This window comes from Hippoglossus stenolepis, chromosome 2, assembly GCF_022539355.2.
Source record: "Hippoglossus stenolepis isolate QCI-W04-F060 chromosome 2, HSTE1.2, whole genome shotgun sequence".
NCBI lineage: Eukaryota > Metazoa > Chordata > Actinopteri > Pleuronectiformes > Pleuronectidae > Hippoglossus > Hippoglossus stenolepis.
In genome coordinates, this window is record NC_061484.1 from 25,758,030 (window position 1) to 25,777,713 (window position 19,684).

A 19,684-nucleotide genomic window follows, 5' to 3' on the forward strand; every position below is an offset into this window, starting at 1 on the left:
GCTCATTGTGTTATTTGTGACTTTAGCCTTGATTTACCAAGAGAATCCTTAATTAATAACATTTTTGTTCATCTGTGCATCAAACGTTCTCCTGTTTTGTGAAATCACCTCGTTCGTAGTGACCCTCCTCAGATTCTTCTGTCGTTCTTGGTTGGTGGTTCCAGGATCTTTGTGTTACTAGAACACTTCCTCACAAAATCTGTGAAAATGTCCAAAAACATCCTTCCTCACGATAGTTTAAAATAAACGTCCCTGACCCACCCCTTTGGTTGGATGTGCCTGAAAATTTAAGGAGTTCTTCCTTGAGCCCCGTCCCATCGTTTCACCCAATCTTGTGGAAATCGGTTTAGTAGTTTTTGCGTAATCCGAACAAACAAACGGAGAGGGGTGTCAGAGTTGTGTTGTATCAGTGTTGTAATTATTCAGCTTGTTGTGCTGCCCCCAAGAGGCCAAATAAATGAAATCATCAAGATTTACAGACTGTATTTGCATATTCTTGTTTTCTAAAAGTGACACATTGCTTCTCAGCTCATCTGCAGTGAAAATAGTGACAATGCTGATTCTGCTGCTGAGACCTGCTGTTCTCAGGTCAGTCATGAGTTTGAGCAGCTGAGTGACTGCTGCTACCAGACGGTGGTGGCAGGTTTCGATTCCGCAGTACGAGGAGAAGACGTGGACAATAAAGAGAAATAAGAATGAACGAGAGAAACAGTTTCATCTGTGGAGTTTAATCTGTTTTTTCATACATGAATGCTGGTTTGAAACACACACCGATTTAATTGTTTGCACTCTGCTAAGACCGGGGCTCCGGTTCTGTCCCATTTCAACAAATCCAAATCATTAGGAATCCTTTATCGAATCTTCTTGGGTAGTTTTCGTTTGTTAAGAAATGAAGACATCTTAAATTTCACTAAAACGTAAACAAATAAATGACAGATTTCTCTACGTGCACAAAGTTAGCAGACAGTTGCTCTTTCTACACGTCACAGAATAAAGCGTAACACCAGCTCGTTATCAAAAAAATGAAGAGACAGGAGCTAAAACCAAGTGTTTTCAGACAGAGGCTGAAAAGAGGAGCTGCAGCGATGGAGGAAAGTGATGTGTTTTCTGAACATTAGAACATTTAAACCTTTTCCAGTAATAACACAAATTAAAATGATGAACCTGAATATGGGCGGAATATGTCTCCTTTAACATGATATATGAATATTTAAGGCAGGGATTTGTCATTTTCCCTTTATCGCACATTTTCCATCCAACGAATCCACAAGGACGAAGCGAGATTGTGAACGAGAGATTCGATAAAGGATCCTTAGAGCTGAACAAATACAGGAATTCTACCAACTTAGAACCAGATGCAAAAGTGGATCAGAACCCGTCCCTGACCCAGAGAGCAACAATCCACGTATTTCTAAATGTAATGTTGACACATCATCCTCGTTACACTCTCAGCTCAGCGTATAAAAGTTGTTTCGATTGGCATCTGTTGCTCACACGTATATATACTCATAATCAACATCATCAAACCACAAGCTCTTACTTTGATATCACTTTAAGCTTATATCACGGACAGTGAATAACCATTCATGCTGTGGTAACCATCGCTGAAAACCCCCGACACGTTTACAGATCTTTGACTCGGTCCCAAAAAAACCAAAACAAAGTTCACCTCTGCTCCTCTGCGTGGTAAACTTATGGCTTTCGCAATTCTGCAGAATCAAATGTGCTCTGATCGACCTGCTGACAAACGTTGGGTAGAAATAAACTCGAGGGTTTGTACAAAATGAAAGTCCAGTCACTCTGACACGAGAAGGCTTTTTCTCCGTTGTTTGGCTCAATGTGTAAAACTGATGTCATCTGATGTCTCGTGAAAGTCCGGGTTTTTCCAGTAAACAAACTGAATAAAGTTTCCATTTCTTCTAAACGAGTTTTCAAGTTTGTACTTTAAACAATGAAAGTATAAGTAACGAGACATTTTAAAAGTAACTCTCCGTTGTGCAATTGACCGTTAACATTTAAAAAACACCTTCCTCTGGAGTGGCTCTGTATTCTCTGTGTTGGGGAAACAAAGTTGTGCTGTTGATGTTTTCATGCACATAACGGGGGGGTAGAAATATTTTTTTACATATTTTGTATTTCTAGTAAAGTCCGGGGGCAACACAGGTGTTTGCACACACATTCCTAAAAGCTTATCCGTGTGCATGTGACCTTTTTTAAATGTTTCACTATATTTAGTGAGATTAAAGTGTTTTCTTCAGTCACATGTCACTGTGATGTCATGTGTTAAATTCCTCACTTAGAAATAACCGCCTTCTTAGTAATGCTCGCTCTCCTGTTCCCTCCTCCTCCTCCCGCTCCTCCTCCGTGCCAAAGATGGCCGGGGATGGTGAAGGCATCGACGCTCATGCCCATGGTCTTAGAGGGGATGGCGCTGAACTGCTTCCTGTCTGAGCTGTACTTGTAGATGGACTCCACCTGGGCGGAGCTCATCGCCCGGGGACCCACGCCGGCCAATCGCACCAGCTCCTGGGAGTCGGGGTTCATGGTGTAAACGCCCCTGAACTGGCAGCTGGTGTCGCGGAAGAGGATGAGGAAGTGGTTGGCCGGACTCTTCTCCATCTCCTGAGGTTGAGAGAAAGAGAACAAATCATATTGGCCTTCTAGTTTTCATCTGCATCGTCAAACATGAAAATAAATCATGAAACAATTTACTTTATCAGTTTAATAAATGTTAATAAAAGGTTCAATGATGAAAAATGAATCCTCTACCTCAACTATCTTGTTTTTCTGTGCCTCGTTGACCTTTCCCGCCAAGCAGCAGCGAGACAGAGCGTTGTGAATGATGAATTTGTTGGACTTGAAGCTCGGTTCTTTGAAGAGCTTTGGACCTGAAAACACAAACGTGTTTTTATAGCACTTTGTAAATGCGTAGGAGTAATGAAGAACCGCGATACTCCACCGCTGTAGCACTGTACCTGTGTATTCTGGGGCGGGCGAGGTTCCATTGGACCCACTCTCCAAGTCCTTGTCTCGGTTCTGATTGGCCAGTCGACTCGGTGTCACACAGGCCAAAGGCGACTCGGGGCGGCTGCTGGAGAGAAGCCAAACAATGAGCTGATAGACTCTCACCTCATGTCTGTGCTACACTCGATAAGAGAACGATTCATAACAACAAGTCACTTGTTTCTTTGTAAGAAATGAGTCAAGTATAAGCACTTGTACTGGGGAAGAGGTCGTTACAACTAATTAGCATAGAAGCCCATGTTTTTAGCTTCTGGATGTTAGCATGGTGAAGTTAAATTGATGATGATGATGATGATGATGGTGAAATGAAGCCGTTTTTCAGACATGAACTCCAGGAAAGGTCCAGACAAAAGGGTCCGGACATTATTCACACATTAACAACACAGCAGGAGTTTGTCAGGTCCGAAATCTATCCGGAACATTAAGGTGCTTAATGGGGGCTGGCAGGAAAAACAAATATCCGTATCGACTGATTTCTGTTCTCACAATGTCCCTCTGGAAAATTTCAGGAAACTGTCAGGACTCCAGTGTGTGTCTGGAAGCAGCTTTACTGTTATGCTAATGTTAGGAATTGAGTATTAACAATGATGCCTCTTAAGTCATGCTAGCATCGTGGCTACAACCTGTGTGAATGAGGCATCAAGATGTCCTGTGCAGGAGTTTACCTGTGGGGTTTCTTCGTGGGGTCACTACCAGGTTTCTTTGGCTCGTCCGTGGCTGCCAGGTTGAGGGAGGAGTGAGAGTAGACTTTGGTCAATTTAGAGCCTAAACAAAAAGACACAAAAGACTTCAGTCAGTTAAATCATCTTCTGTAGATGTGTTTACTTTGTTGACGTCTCTCAGTGTTGACTTTTACCAGTTGCTCCCTTGGCGGGACTCAAAGACTTGTGTGTTTCCTCTCTGGTCATGCTGCGAGGCCGAGAGCGCGTTTTCTTTGCAGAAGATCGTCCTTGATTGGAGGATTTTTGCTGCCGCAGCATTTTGTCCAGATCATCCATGATCTTGAGCTGGTGCCGCAGTGCGTGCTCCCCTCGCGTGAAATCTCCCCAACGGGCCGGAGTAGCGGGAGGTGTGGGGGAAGGGGAGGTGGTGCCTGCAGGAGGTGTATTGCAGGGAGACGCTCTCTTGTCAGAAGCCCCTGGTCTGAGAACAGGAGAATAGGTTATTTTGACCAATTTAAAAGAATCACAAACTCGGTGTCAGGCTGCTAAGATGCATGTGGTTGTGTTTCACCTGTTTTCTCTTTCTTGCTCAAGCCACTGTCTCCTCTTCTTTATCTCCTCTGTTCTCTTCTGCTGTCTTTCCAACAGGAGAGCTTTCTTCTGGGCCATCTCCCCCTCACCAAGTACCTCCTCCTACAACAACACAGGCACATGATCATACACCCAAACTGTCGTGGCAGAATTAACGTGCATGCAAAACAAACTCCTATTCGTTCTCACCTTAAAGAAGAATCCAATTCCTCCTCTGGTTTCCAGCTCATTCAGTTCTCCACTTGGCTCCAAGGTCTCTGTCTGTCTTGTGTCCTCTTTGGTTTCCGTTTGTTCTTCTGGCAAATCCGTGGCTTCTGTTGCGCAATTCAGTTGCTCTAAAGGATCGAAGGGTTCTGGGACGGGTCCTCTTGCAGGTTCTGCAGCAGATTCTGTTTGATCGCTCATAGAATCAGAGGAAAACTCATGCCCTTCGTCGGTTGGTACATTGCTGCCTCCCTCTGGCTCTTCAAGAGATGACAGTGACGCAATCAGGCTGCAGCGTTTCCCTGCACCTGCAATGCTGTACGCAGCCGAGAGGGACAACGTCTCGCTCTCAAATGAGCACTCTGAAGGAGCTCCAGAGCTGCTGCCACCCGCAGTCCTAGGATGCTCTCGTCTGGACTGTGAAGCGACTGGAAGTCCTCCGACAGCCTCTAGGTACTCCTGCTCCAGCTCCAGGCTGAACTGGGTGGGTGTCTCGCTGGAGCCTGTTTCTGATGTGCTCTCATCAGGCTGTGGCTGCTGGGCAGGCTGAGGGAATTCCTGAGGAGTCTTTGGACCACCGATACGGAAGGAAGAGGACGTTTGATCCCGACACTTGCTGGGGGATACACGGCGCAAGTGGGGGAGGGTGTCGACAGTCTGGGTCGTCGTCAAGACGCGATTGAGTGGAGGGAACTTGAGTTCGGAAGGCCGTGGATGGGGGCGTTGATGTTGGGGGCGCTGCTGGTGTTTGGGGCTGCGAGGTGTGGAGGAGGAGTGAATCTTGGTGCGAGGAGCCGGGCAGGAGGAGGAGATGATCGTTTTTGGCGAGGTGGAAAGAGCGTGAGAACGTCGTGACGGAGAGGAGGCAGAGGGGAGAGTGGGAGCAGCAGGGATCACCCAAGCTTTAGTGTTGGTCTTGGTAGAAGTCTTTGTCGGGGTTCTTGGTGGTGTCTTGGTTGGTGTGTGGGGGGGAGTTCTGGGTGGTGTCTTGAGGTTGCTTCTAGCTGTTGACTTTGCAATGGTCTTGGATGCATTTCTGGGTCTTTGGTTGCTCATGAGCTGCTGTTGCTGTTCTGTAAGTTTCTGCATGTCCTTCTGTAGCGACTGCAGAGCTTCACTCAGTTTCTGCACCACCTCGTTATATTCCACAATGACAGCTTCACCGACTTTCTCCTTTTCTGCCCCTTTCTTGCTTTCAATAGAGAAAGTGACCTGCTTCTCTAACCGAGGAGGGTTGGAAACAGATGGCTTCTCTTTCTCCTTATCTCCATCTTTTTCTTTCTCTGTCTTTTCTTTCTCCTCCTTCTCCTCCTCCTTTTGCAGTTGCTCCTCCATGCATGTGAGGCGCTCCTCCAGGGTGAAAGTATCCTCCCCTGCTCCCTCCCCTCCTCCTTGCTCTTTTTTTAGTTTGAGGAAAGCAGTTTTTCCAAGCCTCTGTCTGTGTTTGGCAAAGATGGCTTCAATGCGTCTTTTTTGGGCTTCAATGCTTTTCCGTTTTTCCTCCAGACGAGCCCCCAACTCCCAGGCCTCAGAGCCTGGCTCGGGGCCTCTGGGGCCGGGGCTGTCCAGGGGGCCAGGTGCCCCCGCTGGGGTTGAAGGCGTATGTGGAGTTCCTGGGGTTGTTGGTGTCGTGGCAGAGGCAGACTCCTCTCCAGAAGCAGCAGGATGTCTTCTTCTGCTGTCTCGCCGCTCAGCAAAGCTTGTCATTCGTGGACTATTGCTGTGGTTTCCCTGGCGACCATTACTGGGTCGAATGTTACCAGGCGCATTTCTTGGGCCATCGTCCGATGCTTCAGAGGAGTCGACGCTGCCGTCTCGTAGAACGGAATCGTCATCACGTGACATATCGGAGCTCCGCCCTGATCTCTCCCTCCTCTCTCCCCTTCCTTGCCTTTCAGTGTCACCCGCCTCTCCACCGGCCGGCCGGTAGAGGATCCCCGATCGACAGGGAGCCGAGCTGCTGAGCTGAGGATTATTTTCCTCAGGGCAGTGCAGGAAAAAACCAGCAGGAGCTCCCTCGGGACGCAACCTGGGCTCTGCCCTTCCTCCCAACACCCCTCTTCCAACTTTCTCGGGCGTCCTTCCCTTCTTCCGATCTTTGCTGTTGGGAGTATGAACCGCCTGTAGCGCCTCCTCAATAGTTGGCAGCTCTCCTAGTGGTGCCGTGTGAGCGTACGGTCCCCAGGACGAGCGCTGCGATGGGGCCGAGGCGCTGACCAGGTGGCTGAGGTCCTCCGGAGGGCTGTACGGGACCCGAGTCATCCCTGCCGCAGTCACCGGCGAGGTCATTGCAGGGATGCCGGTGGTGAGGCTGTCAGTGCTGACGGAGCGAAAGACAGAATCTATTGGGTTTCCCATGACAATGTCAACATCACTGTCCAGCCCAAATGGGATGCTGAAAGTCACTGCTGAGAGAGGACGACTGCGGAGAGTTGGGTGATGATGGAGGGATGGACCAATGGATGGATTCACGAGGCAATATGGAAAAAGCAGAAACCACAGAAGCCAAAGTAAGAAGATTTAGAAATTAAGATAAAACATGAAAGCAGCACAACATTTACCATAGAAATAACACAGAAGCTTTTTAATGCATCTACCTGATTTGTTTCTTTGTCCAACTTTTGTTTTCTGAAAAGACATAAAAATAGTAAAGTAGAAATAAAAGTTTACTTTGGTTTATTGACTTTAAAGGAAACAATCTCGTGCTCTGTTTCTCTTACCCGGTGACACTGGAGAGGAGATGGGCACAAAGGGTTGTTTGAAGATAAAGGAAGGAGAGCCACTGAAACCCAGGACAATCAAAACAAACCTCCAATGTAAGTTCCTGATAACAATGTGTTACAGGTTTGATTCTAAGCATAAAACAGTATATCTAGTAACTCTATAAGATCAGACTTTATTGTTTTTTAAATTTTATTAGGGTTTTATTTGGGTTTGCTGCAGGATTTCATGTTCAACCTTTTTTCTCGTACCTGTTGCTGTTTCCACTGACAGGACTTGTACAGTCCAGGAACCCTGAGATGTCTGAAAGACACAGAGGAGCTGCACATTCAGAATCTGATATTTACACCAACAGCCAGTGCAACAATATGACAGAAGAGCATCAGTCAGAGACCTGTGAGGTCGATGGGTTGAATGGGCTGAACGAAATCAGGCTTCTTGACCTCGAACCAGTCCAACAGCTCTGCTATGAAGCTCATGATGTTCAGCTGAGAGAAAGAGAAAAAAGAGACGGACGCACACGTGAGGTGAGATTTCAGAGGCAGGACAGCAGCAACTTGAGTGAACACCAACATCCCAGATTTCTAACAGACAGATGTTAACACAGTCAACAGCTGTGTGCACGTCTGTAACTCCCATAACACGTTTGAAATGCTGGAGATTTTTGGTTTGAAAACCATAACCAGGCTGATTAAACTCCTTTTTACTTCATCACTTGTAAATCCCAGCACATCATCAAGGTTATAATCACAAGGTTTATAATAAATTTAACTAATCAAACTGGTTGTCTTATTACTTACCCACTATAACACCCACCCCCCTTTTGAAAAAAACCTGTCCCCAACATAAACATAACCATAACCTTCACCTTCACCTTCACCTAACCTTCACCTTCACCTAACCCTACTCTCACCCTTTGTCACTGATTGAAAGACGAACTTTATTTGGTGCAATCATTTATTTCCACAGAATAACCAGAATCTGACGACAGTTGCAGGGTTGACACAACATTTTTAAAAGTTTAATTATTTTAATTGAGAATATCACGATGCTTACATGAAGAACAGGAGGAGCGTAGAGCAGGTCCTCCACAGCCAGGGGGCAGCAGCTCTGTAAACTGCTCTCACTAAGCTCTCTGATCAGCTGCAGGTTGTAGAGACTGTCCGCCACTGACATGGTGTCCTTCAGACACACGTCTGGAAGAGAACAGGAAGTTTACACATGTTGATATTTACTGTGTAACATCTGTGTGCGTTTGTGGGTCAGAAGGTTAAATCGAATATAATTTCTTCAACTCAAACAAAGTCTATCAATGTGTCGTCCCGCTCACTGAACTGAAACACAGCTGAACGCCGGACATTACCCATGATTAAAGGTTTCCTGCTGACTATTGGAGATAAACGCTGGTTTTTAATAACTTCTTATTATTTCATTCTATTTACATCTTATTTCCTTTTCAAGTTAATTTGCCTTTTTGAATATTTTGATTCTACCATTTCACGTCTCATCCTTTTAATTGTATTTCTTTTCTTTGCAATGATTTAAAAACACTTTGGCTCAACTCTGACTTGACTTGTTCCTTTTTTTGAATGATGGGTCTGTCATTTACACTGTTGAGGGTTTGGAAGCATCCAGATATTAATAATGAACATGTGAGTTATTGTGTTATTGTGTGTTACTGTGTGTGTTCGTGTGTGTGTACCCTCTAGAGGCAGCAGGCTGGGGCAGTAGTAGTGCAGCACAGCAGCTATAGCGCAGCCATTAGACAGATCCTTGACCGCAGAGACCAGAGGGAAAGTGGGAGTCAGCTTAGACTGCACTTTGTCCTTCCTGTAACGGATCTAGAGACGAGAGAGAGAGAGAGAGAGAGAGAGAGGAAAGGGAAAGAGGGAGATGAGAGAGAGAAGAGTGGAACAAGAGAAAGAGTTGTGCAACCACAAGGAAAGAAGGAGAAATCATGAAGAAGATGCAGAAAAAGACCACAGATATGAAAATAGATAAAAAAGCTCAGAAAGTTAGAAATAAACGTAAAACCAGAAACTATCGTCCAAGTGCAGCCAAACTCCAGGAAAAACCGCAAATAGAAGGAAACCCATAGAAACAAAGCGCAAGACCAGTGATGCCTGAGGTAAGAAACATTTGCGCACACAGACACACACACACACACACACACACACACACCAACCAGAAGGTGCAGTGCAAAGGTAAAAAAGAGGCGATACAAAAAAACTGGATTAAAAAACGAGAAAAATGTCAGTGATTATAAGTGAAAATGAAAGTTTCCTCCGGTGTCCATGCAGCAGAAACAGGCACTGACGACACTGTGATCCCTCACTTCTACTTTTGCTCTTTTACACACAAACAGTGCATGAACACAACTTGTGATGTTGTGCAGCCTTGTTGCAGGAGTACGATGATGAAGAGTTCCGTATCAAAGATTAACACCGGGTCTCGTGACGCCTCCTATAACATGGCTTTGTAGCACACACTTAAAGAAAAGTAGTGAAACATAAATATGGATAAATAGTGTCACAATCTGATGAGTTTTAAATGATCCATCCAAACCTCGGGGTTGGACTGGCAACTAGTTAGCCGTCGGTTAGTCGGTCGTTAGACAACAGCGTGGGGGAGGTGTGGCGATTGGTCAGTCTGTCATACCCCTTTTCCACCAAGGCAGTTCAAGGGTCTGTGCCTCGTCGGGAACCAGCTCTTTGTGTTTCGACAGCCAAACAACGAGCTCAGGGCCAAAGACCTGCTACAACACCGCCACCTACACTTCGCTGGTCTCAAGGAAGGAATGTCAGGGGCTGGAGGTGGGATTATTGAGACCAACAAGACCAATAGAGGTCTTTCAACATGGTTCCGAAAGTAAAAATCCCATCTTAATTAGATCTTAATGATCAGCCATAATATTTTAACCATCCAAGGTAGACTTACCAAAAGCTACGAGATTGTGAAACCACGATTTACGCTCCTGTAGAAGCCACAAGTCAGAATGATATCAACTGTGTTTTAAGAAAAACGTGTTTTCAAAGAGAAGCACTACACTACCCACAATCCTCAGATGTAATGGCGACGTCTAAACCATAGGTAAAGTCAGGTTAAATTTAAGATGAAGTTGGTGGAAAGGGATAATTTGCAATGGCTTGTGGGATGTGTAGTTTCCTTCACTCTCAAAATAATGTGCCTTTGCCTTATTTTCCATTTTCCAATCTAAACGAATCAAAAGTTTTAACGATTCATCTCGTAGCCGGTCGGCCTGGTTCCAGGTTTTGGTGGGAATGGGAAATTTACTTCCGGAAACCAAAGCTGTTCTAAAAGTAGGTGGTGGAGGTTTTTAAATAAACAAAGCTTATGTCGTCTGCAAAGAATATTTCCAACTGTTCGGATGCCAGTGGATGTTTGCAAAGCCACGAGCAGCGACGCCATTGTTGATGTTGTGCATGAGTTGTGTTGCTGGGAAATCAGAGGCGTACACAGTATAGTGACGTATACAGTGACGTAATGATGTGGTTCTATCAGGATCTTTCCTACAATGATGGTTTTGCCCGAGCACCAGGTTCACGTTGGAGGAAAAGGGGCATCCGTCAGTCGAGTGTGTTGCTACGGGAGACGTGGAGGATGAGGGTGAGATAAGAGCGAGGTGTTATACGTTACCACTGGCGGCTTATTCCCCGACTCCTTCAAACAAAAAGCGATAGCATGCTGGATGGGGGGGATGGCAGAGAGAGGGAAACAAGCATAAATGACAAGGGGGCTCGGTCATCATGGGAACCGCCACACCCACAGAGTCACATGGTACTGCTCAGGAAGAGAGGAGCGACGGAGGGAGGAGGAGGAGGAGGCAGAGGAGAGGAAGGGGGGCAAACAAAGGGGGACGCAGATGTAGTTAAATAACCAGCGAGGAAGGAAATTCACCTCCCTCCCTCGCTCTTCTCCAACATCTCCTCCTTCCTCCTCCGCTCTCTGGGCAGTTTGAGATGAAACTGATGACTGAACGTGACAAAGTCAGACAAAGCCTCAGTGTCCACGACAGCATCAGTTGGTAACAATAATAGAAATCATCATTAATAGGACACTTAAAGGTCGTACACCTAACGGCACAGACACAGATACAGAGTGTGGCATTTCCAGCGGGCACAGTAATGTCAGCCGCAGCCGATGGACACACTCAGAGAGGAGGACAGACGGGAGGTGAGGAGGACACTTACTGGGACTAGTTTCCAGTACCAGCGGTTGGATGGACACTGGCCGAGAGCACGACAGAGAAAAAAAACCAGTTGGGAGGAAACAGAGAAGCAGAGCGAGGTCGATGTTAGAAGCTCGAGCAACAGAAGCAATGAGAGACATGTGCTGAATGGAAAATCCTCATGCATGTGTGTGTGTGTGTGTTTACCGTGTCCTGAACAGACTGCAGGTCCGTGCACGTCTGGGATTTGAGCGGCTCCTCTTCTTCTGTGCTTTCCCTCAACTTCTGGTTCAGCTGTAAGAACAAGATGGCGGATTGTTAAAGGATACATTCAATTAAAATATAGGACGAAAGAATCTGAAGTGGCAGCGTTTCGTTAAAATACAAAAATGAACTCGAATGTCAACAGTCCCCTCATGAAACCACGTTTAAATTCATTCAGATTTGGATTTGGATCTGCACCAAATTGCAAAAACATCATATCTCGCAGAGTTAAGGAAAGTGAAAAAACAATCCTGTCCCCTCATCCACATCTGCACTAAATGTTATGGGTTCTTCTCTGACCCATAATGCATCATGATCACAAGTTTCGTGATAATCTGTCAAGTAGTTTTTTCAAAATCCTGCTGACAAACAAACAAACACAGACAAAGACAGAACTTCTTTGGCAATAAGAAAACACAAACTAAACTAATACACTAAGATAAGATAAGATAATAAATTATTAGTCCCACACCGTGAAATTTCCATTGTTACAGCAGAATAGAAAGTAATAATGAATAAACATGTAATACTTTCAAATGTAAAGAAACATTAAAAAACCTGAATAGAATAAAAACTAATAAATACAGTGTGAACAGGATATAGAATCAGGACAGAAAGTGGGTCTCACCCTGTTGACCCAGAAGAGCAGCGCGTTCTCCCACGGAGCCCCGACGCCCATCTGCCCCGCCTCCACCGCCATCTTAACCCGGCCCACCGTCTCTTCAGCAGCCAGTGACATCAGAGAGTCAATCAGGGCCAGGTGGGACTTCTGCACCAATCAGAGACAAGATTTGACCAACCGAGCCTCTTTAACAATGAGGACACGAGCAGTTGAACTACAGAACACGCACCGTCTTGATGGGGACGCTGCTGAGGTCCTCCTCGGTGACGTCTACTTCCTGGACCCTGGGAGCGAAACCTTTCTTGATGAGGTGCTGCAGCAGGGCGGCGTTGTCGGCAGGTGACCCCTGCACCGCGGGCACAGAGACCCCGTGTGCCTGGGCGAGCAGGGCCTGAGCTCGGCAGTAGATCTCCGGGGACAGGAGCAGCTTGGAGACGGCTGGCTTCAGGTGCTCCTGCTTGTACTGGTCCTTGTAGAGCGGCTCCCGAAACTCCACAGGGACGTTTTCTGCAGAGAGAAGACGACGCAGTGACGACTTTATTCATGAAGCGTGACTGGTTCATTGTTTCAGTCTGAACTACAATAACACGCAGACATTCAGGATCCCCAGAGGATGAATCCTACTGACTTCACTGATCCTGACTTTTTCCTACAGGGACAAAACGAGGTTGATGTTTCTGGACTTATCTCAGACCACCAGGACATTTGTTTCACATATTCAACTAAGATTTATTCAGGATGAAATGCATCGATTTGTTCAATAATTAACTTAATGGCCAAGTAGCTGTAAAACTAATAATTAAAAACTAAAGAAGAGATTTCCTGGGACACAGAGGTGACCCAGGAAAAAATTCTTTATCATTGTGAGAAAGTGATTTATAACATGTTCACTGTTTCACCAGGTAAATATTTCATGGATCTTGATGAAAATAATCAGGCATAAGGAGCTGATATCTGTGAGTTTGTGTAATTAGGTACGTCTGGTTTTAATTCAAGGGGAATAGACTTCTACTGAGTTTGTATAATTTGTTTACAGACGTCGAAGTAAACTAGAATTGAATTTGAAGTCTCAGCTGAGTTACCTGAGAGTCCGGCTGCACGTGAACAGTTAAGTGTTTGTCGGTGTTTTTGTTTTCTTTTGTCTGTTTTGTATTTTTTTATGTCAATTTCACATGATTTTACTTTATTATCTTGACGCTGTGTTTTTAAATTCAGAGAAAAACATTCAAACAAACCGGTAGTTTGAAAAAAAACCCTCGAGTCTGCCTGTGCCTCGGGGGAGTTAGAGATGCAGTTATCTTAAGTCGGGAAGTGAGAGCTGCGTGCATGCAGAGGAACCGCCGTGTTTTCATGCTCCAGCTGAGAATGAATATTTCAGTGGATGGACGGTGCGAGTCGAGAGAATCCAAACAATCATTATGAGGAGAAACACAACCATGAAGCAGTTCAAGAGATCTCCTGCAGATACAGGAGGTGGGAAGAGTGAGTCAGCTCCTCTGCATTGTTCCCTGAGAAGGAGAGAAATGCCTTCTCCAACTCCAGAGCACAGAAACGCTTCGTCGAGGCCTCGTGTCCCGTGTGGAGAAGGTCACGGAGGTCACACGGGCTCCACTGCTCTGACGGAGAAACCTCAGAAAGCAAAGTGAAGAAGTTTCCTCGCAGTGGAGAACGGGCGACGGGGAGAAGGGACAGCGGCTGACTGCAGGAGAGGATAATACCATCATCTGCATGAACAGCTCAGCTCAGAGAGGTCACTCATACAAGAGTGTGTGTGTGTGTGTGTGTGTGTGTGTGTGTGTGTGTGTGTGTGTGTGTGTGTGTGTGTGTGTGTGTGTGCGCGCATGTCAAGACATCTATGAAGCTCAGTATCACACACTCTCCTCACTGACCCATATTCCAGCTCTGCAGCCCCTGGACGACCACTGGAGATTGAAGTGGATTTATTAAAGTGGGTATCAGAGTCTCTTCCTGCAGTCGAGCCTCTTTTCTCCTCCTTTTCCTCCTTCATCATTCTGCCCATAAACATCTCTGACTCACACAGAATCTGTGAAACTTCCCTTCTTTTCATTTCACCTCCGCCAACGAGGTTGTTTTAGGAACCGAATTTTCACTTACGTTGCAATTAGTGGTTTTTCAACGATTTCAGAGAATAAAATCTGTCATATTTAGGGGACAGATATTTATGAGAGTGTGAAATTTGGTGCAGATCCAAATAGATCTGGATCAGTTGGCCTCTCAGCTCCTGGTGGTTTTCTTTGGTGTGATAAGAGTCCAAACACCTCTGTTTCTGCCCGCTGGAGTTTTCAAACTAAAAAGGGGCGTTTCCTCACTTCTCTGTAACTCCGGTCAAAAAGAAGTTCAGTATTTAAATCGATCTTTTCCAGTTTGACTCGACCACTCAAAGCACTTCACAGAACAGTTTTCACACAGTGCATCTATGTGCAGCACTTTTTCTCCATGAGATCTATCAGTATCTTGCTCGAAGAAAACTTCAGCATCCGGAGTGGGAAAGACTGGGATCGAACCACTGACATTCTGTTCAGAGGATAACCGCTCTCCCCCCTCAGCCACAGACACAGTTGTAGTAACGACAGATGATTCAGTTTTCAAAGGAACACGTAGGATGTAGCTTCATTCTAGTTTCGTAATGAAACTGGAACACCTCTGCTCGTCCTTTCTTTCTTCTGCCAGAGAGAAGTTGTGTATCTGTGTCACCACACAAACATCAGGGTGAGCACACACTCCTCTGCAGTGTGACACACACTGTTAAAGGGGCTGAAGCGTCGTCGTTGTTCACACTCGGCAGCGCTGGCAGGAAGTAGGACTGCCGTCACTATGGGAACGGTGGGAATGGAAAGCCGGCGCTCTGAGACCGGACTGCAGAGAAGGACTAACCCACTTAGTGTCATTTCATCTGGAGGCAGCAGAACCAGGCCTGTGCAGCTGGAGCAACACAACAGCTTTACCTTGTATGGATCTTTTTCATGATCATGATCCGAAAATCACCAGAAACAAACAAGTCACCACCTCTCGTCTAAATCTCCCTGTCACAACAACACATAGAAACACATGTTCAGGAGCTTAACGTTCCTCATCATGTGCTGCTTTCTTTCCCCATTAGGCCACTTGATGAAGTGTTTCATCAATAACATGTCACAGGACGCTGGAAAGGGCCGTGATGAATGTCCAGAGGAAAAGCTTTTTAAATGATCGTCAGTCTGAAACACAAAGATTCTACATTCACGCACAGAGGAAAACGACCAGGCCTCGTAATCCTGAGGTGGAAATCAGCGTTTGACATTTCAACTTGATTAAAAAGCGTCAGAGAGGTCGATACGCAGGCTTTATATAACTCAATCGTGCACATAGCTTTCTACAGCCTGTTGTATTTATGCCATTTCATCATGATGCCGTCGAGGTGTCATCTACGAGTTAGATTTCAATATGAGATTAACTGTGTTCTTTTGTTCTAGGATGTTAACCTAGTTTGTTTGTTAATCAGTTTGCAGGATGAAAGAAAAACGACTAAACACGTCACCTCAAAACTTGGTGGAAGGATGAAGAACGTGTCAGGGACGAATCCTCAGTGACGTCATTTCCTGGTTAAATAAAGTTTTACGATACAGAGAAGCCTGATTGGCTCATTTATTCCTCTGTGTTTCTTAGTGACTTGGACAAATCGAACAGCAAGAAAGCAGGAAGAAGTTATTATTTTTTGGCCGTTCATCCAACCAGCCATTACCATCTGGGGGATGCGACCCCCCACTGAGATTGGGCGAGCGGGGGGGTGGGGGGGTCGCCAGCCAATCACAGGGCCAACATACAAACACCAACAACCATTCAGGCTCACATTCACATCCAGAGTCAACATGGAATCTACTGCAGATAACCTGAGCCGCTGGTCTTCGGACTGTGGGAAGAAGAACTCCACTGAGACGAACTGGAATTCAAACCAGGAACCTTCCAGTGCCACCCACTTGTCCACTGTGCCGCCCCTCCCCTGCTCGTGTCAAGTATAATCAATCAGTGCTTTCTCCCCTCTGTGCCTCCATTAAAATTGTATGAGGCAGCCGCTCTGACCAGTTGACAGCGATGAAGACGAGGAAGGCTCCCTGCTGAGAGGAGGTCTCCAGCTCGTCTTCTCCTCTCGTGTCTCAGACTCGTCCACTGGACACAAACACAACGTGAAACTCTGGAACCGTCACGACAGCAGAACGCGACGGGGATCGTTACATAAACTGGGTTTACTGAGGAGTTTCAGAGTGACATCACAGCGTGAGTCAGCAGAGCCTGAACCTGCAGACCTGCTGTTTCATCATCCTTCATCCATCATACAGCATCCATCCTTCATCCATTCATCCTTCATCCATCATTCATCCATCATACAGCATCCATCCTTCATCCATTCATCATTCATACATCATACAGCATCCTTCATCCATCATACATCATACATCATCCTCTCATTCATCCTTCATCCATCATACAGCATTCATCCTTCATCCATTCATCCTTCATCCATCATACAGCATCCATCCTTCATCCATTCATCCATCATCCTTCATCCATCATTCACGCATTCATCCTTCATCCATTCATCCTTCATCCATCATTCATCCATCATACAGCATCCATCCTTCATCCATCCTTCATCCATTCATCCTTCATCCATCATTCATCCATCATACAGCATCCATCCTTCATCCATTCATCATTCATACATCATACAGCATCCTTCATCCATCTCATCCATCATCCTTCATCCATCCTTCATCCATCATACAGCATTCATCCTTCATCCATTCATCCTTCATCCATCATACAGCATCCATCCTTCATCCATTCATCATTCATACATCATACAGCATCCATCATCCTCTCATTCATCCTTCATCCATCATTCATCCTTCATCCATCCTTTCATCATTCATACATCATACAGCATCCATCATCCTCTCATCCATCATTCATCCATCTATCATCCATCCATATATCATCATCCTTCATCCATCCTTCATCCATTCATCATTCATACAGCATCCATCCTTCATCCATTCATCCTTCATCCTTCATCCATCATACATCATCCATTCATCCATTCATCCATCATTCATAGATCATCCATCCATCATCTCAAACTGGATTTTCTCGGTTTTATATCATTAGAATAAAATTTAAATCAGGTTTTGATGCATTTGGTTGAAAGGGGAGGAACCATCATTTATTTCCGTCTCTCTTTCCTCCATCCCTCCTTCCTGTCTTTCTTTCTTTCTTTCCTTCCTTTCTCCCTTTCCTGTTTCTTTCTTTACTTCCTCTTTCTTAATTACTTTCTTTCTTTCCTTCCTCCCTTTCCTCTTTCTTAACTCCGTCCTTCCTTCTTTCTTAATATATTTCTCTCTCTCTCTCTCTCTCTTTCTTCATTTCACTCCATATCATACTGATGAATAAACTGATCAATAACGATAATAACCATTGACTGGAGGACTTTGAAGTGATGTCATCCAACACAACACAACCACAGACTGAAGGAAGAGACTCACACACATGGATCAGAATCTGACACAACAATAACATCTCCACACACACACACACACACACACACACACAAACACACACACATCTACACACACGAGTGAATTATCTCAGTGAGAATAAACTGCTTGACATTTAAACTTCTGCAGGTTTTCTTGAATCCGTCCTGCCTGTTTCTCACGTTGACCTCTGACCTCTGACCTCCCATTGAATTTGATGCATTTGCAGTTTTCAGCACAGAGAAACTCTCCATTGTCTCACGTGTCACCTTCACTTCACTGCCGCGCGCAGCAGCCCAACGTGCGTGCGTGCGTAACACTGACACAAATATTATGCTGTGCTCTGACCCATTTACACCACACATCACCTATAGATGCAAACATTGGTTATAATTAATTGAGTGTGTGTGTGTGTGTGTGTGTGTGTGTGTGTGTGTGTGTGTGTGTGTTAGATGTTGGATGGAGAATCCCTCCACAGGCCCGAGGAAGCGGATCTCTTTGTTGCAGTGCGGTGATGACAGAATCCTCCATCCCGCACCATCAGGAGAATCCTCCGGGGGGACGAGCCGCACATTCGCGTCAGTAATTAGCCGAGGATCGTCCTCATGGTGCGGGAACAATGACGCTGCATGGGCCGGGCAGGTGGAGCACGCGCACCCGGGATGAGGATGGATGAGGAGCGGCTGGATGCTGGAGGTTTCATCCCCAAATAAAACCGAGAAACCTCCAGCTCCGAGCCCCGGGGGTGAATTATTAAGCGCCCCGCCCAAGCGGCAGCAGCAGCGGCTGTGATGTGAGCAGGCTCCGGGGTGTGTGTACCTGCAGAGCCGTACGACTTCGACAGCAGCCACCGGACACTGGCGCAGATCTTGGCCCGGCTGATGTCGTACTGGTCCAGGGGTTTGATCTCCGGCACCGGGCAGGTCCTCTTCATCGCGCCGGGAGAGTCCTCCATGGCGCACGGACAGAGGAGGAGCGCGCGGAGGAGGAGAGGCGGCAGCACCGGGGAAATGCGAGGAGAAGGAGGAGGGAGGATGGAGGAGGAGGGAGGATGGAGGAGGGATGGAGGATGGAGGAAGAGGAGAAGGAGGAGGATCCTGTGATGCAGACGCACAGTCACAATTTAATGATGACCAGGCTGAGCCACAGAAAAACACACATTTAGTTTAAAATCATTCATACTTGGAAATAAAATATAAAATCTGTTATTCCTGAATGAGAATAAATGTCCTCACCCACGTCGTCAGTCCGCTCCACACCCCCCCTACACGTCACATGTGGACCAATGAGGATGTGACCGAAATTAAAAATCCTCATCTTCACGTTTATCAGGGATGACGTGACACCTCGTTCAGTTTAAGGTTCATTCCGGGGATGGATAGTTTTTGCAGTGGAGAGAGGAACTTGAAATGGGGAAACAAACTGTTTCTGTCCACTTCCTCCACATGGAGGTGCCCTCGAGCAAGGCACAGACTTCACCTCACAGCTGCAACAGCAGAGGATTGTGGGTATAATGCAAAAAGATTTTAAAACGTATGTAAACTAAAACACACCAGGTTGATCCAAGGGTCCAAACAGGATCCAGGCTAAAGAGTTTTATATTCTATATACTATGATTGTGATTTTGAAATAGTTGCATGATTATAAAAAAATAAATAATTATCAGATTAAATCATATATATAAATTATAGATTGCATTAACACTGTATCTGATACTTCCTGTCCTGTCTAACAACTGTAATTTCAAAGAGGTAAATGCTGCATGTTTGTAGATTTCAAATATCGTGATAATCCGTTCATGAATATCAAGAATATCAAGAGTATCACGTTTACTCCATTTTCTACTTTGTGCTCGGACTGAAACTGAACTTGATCT

General features: G+C 45.7%; 1 protein-coding gene across 4 annotated transcripts; it reads right to left on the minus strand.

The window, feature by feature from the left end:
• Positions 1–712: 712 nt before the first annotated feature.
• LOC118124388 (calmodulin-regulated spectrin-associated protein 3) lies at positions 713–18,887 on the minus strand. Of its 4 annotated transcripts, none has more exons than XM_035182107.2 (19): positions 18,628–18,887; positions 12,507–12,784; positions 12,284–12,424; positions 11,599–11,685; positions 11,414–11,449; positions 10,860–10,907; positions 8,905–9,043; positions 8,259–8,398; positions 7,597–7,690; positions 7,454–7,505; positions 7,202–7,263; positions 7,079–7,109; positions 4,467–6,903; positions 4,258–4,379; positions 3,881–4,167; positions 3,690–3,789; positions 2,976–3,091; positions 2,770–2,888; positions 713–2,622 (listed from the first exon to the last, which is right to left on the minus strand). In XM_035182107.2, exons 1-19 carry the CDS (start codon positions 18,761–18,763, stop codon positions 2,293–2,295), a joined length of 4,755 nt encoding a protein of 1,584 aa, XP_035037998.2. In that variant the 5' UTR covers positions 18,764–18,887; the 3' UTR covers positions 713–2,292. The 4 variants fall into 4 exon arrangements, with proteins under 4 accessions (XP_035037998.2, XP_035038006.2, XP_035038014.2 ...); XM_035182115.2 differs by having other exon boundaries at positions 2,976–3,088; positions 18,628–18,886; XM_035182123.2 differs by lacking the exon at positions 10,860–10,907.
• Between the last annotated feature and the right edge of the window lie 797 nt (positions 18,888–19,684).

What these genes read in the sequence shown, in the direction of transcription:
- LOC118124388 (XM_035182107.2), bottom strand. Translation starts at nt 18,763, where the DNA reads ATGGAGGACTCTCCCGGCGCGATGAAGAGGACCTGCCCGGTGCCGGAG. An exon ending in TGCTCTTCTGGGTCAACAGG is followed by an intron (nt 11,686 to 12,283) that starts GTGAGACCCACT and finishes TTGTTCTTACAG; the next exon opens with CTGAACCAGAAGTTGAGGGA. An exon ending in GTCAGTGGAAACAGCAACAG is followed by an intron (nt 7,264 to 7,453) that starts GTACGAGAAAAA and finishes CCTGGGTTTCAG; the next exon opens with TGGCTCTCCTTCCTTTATCT.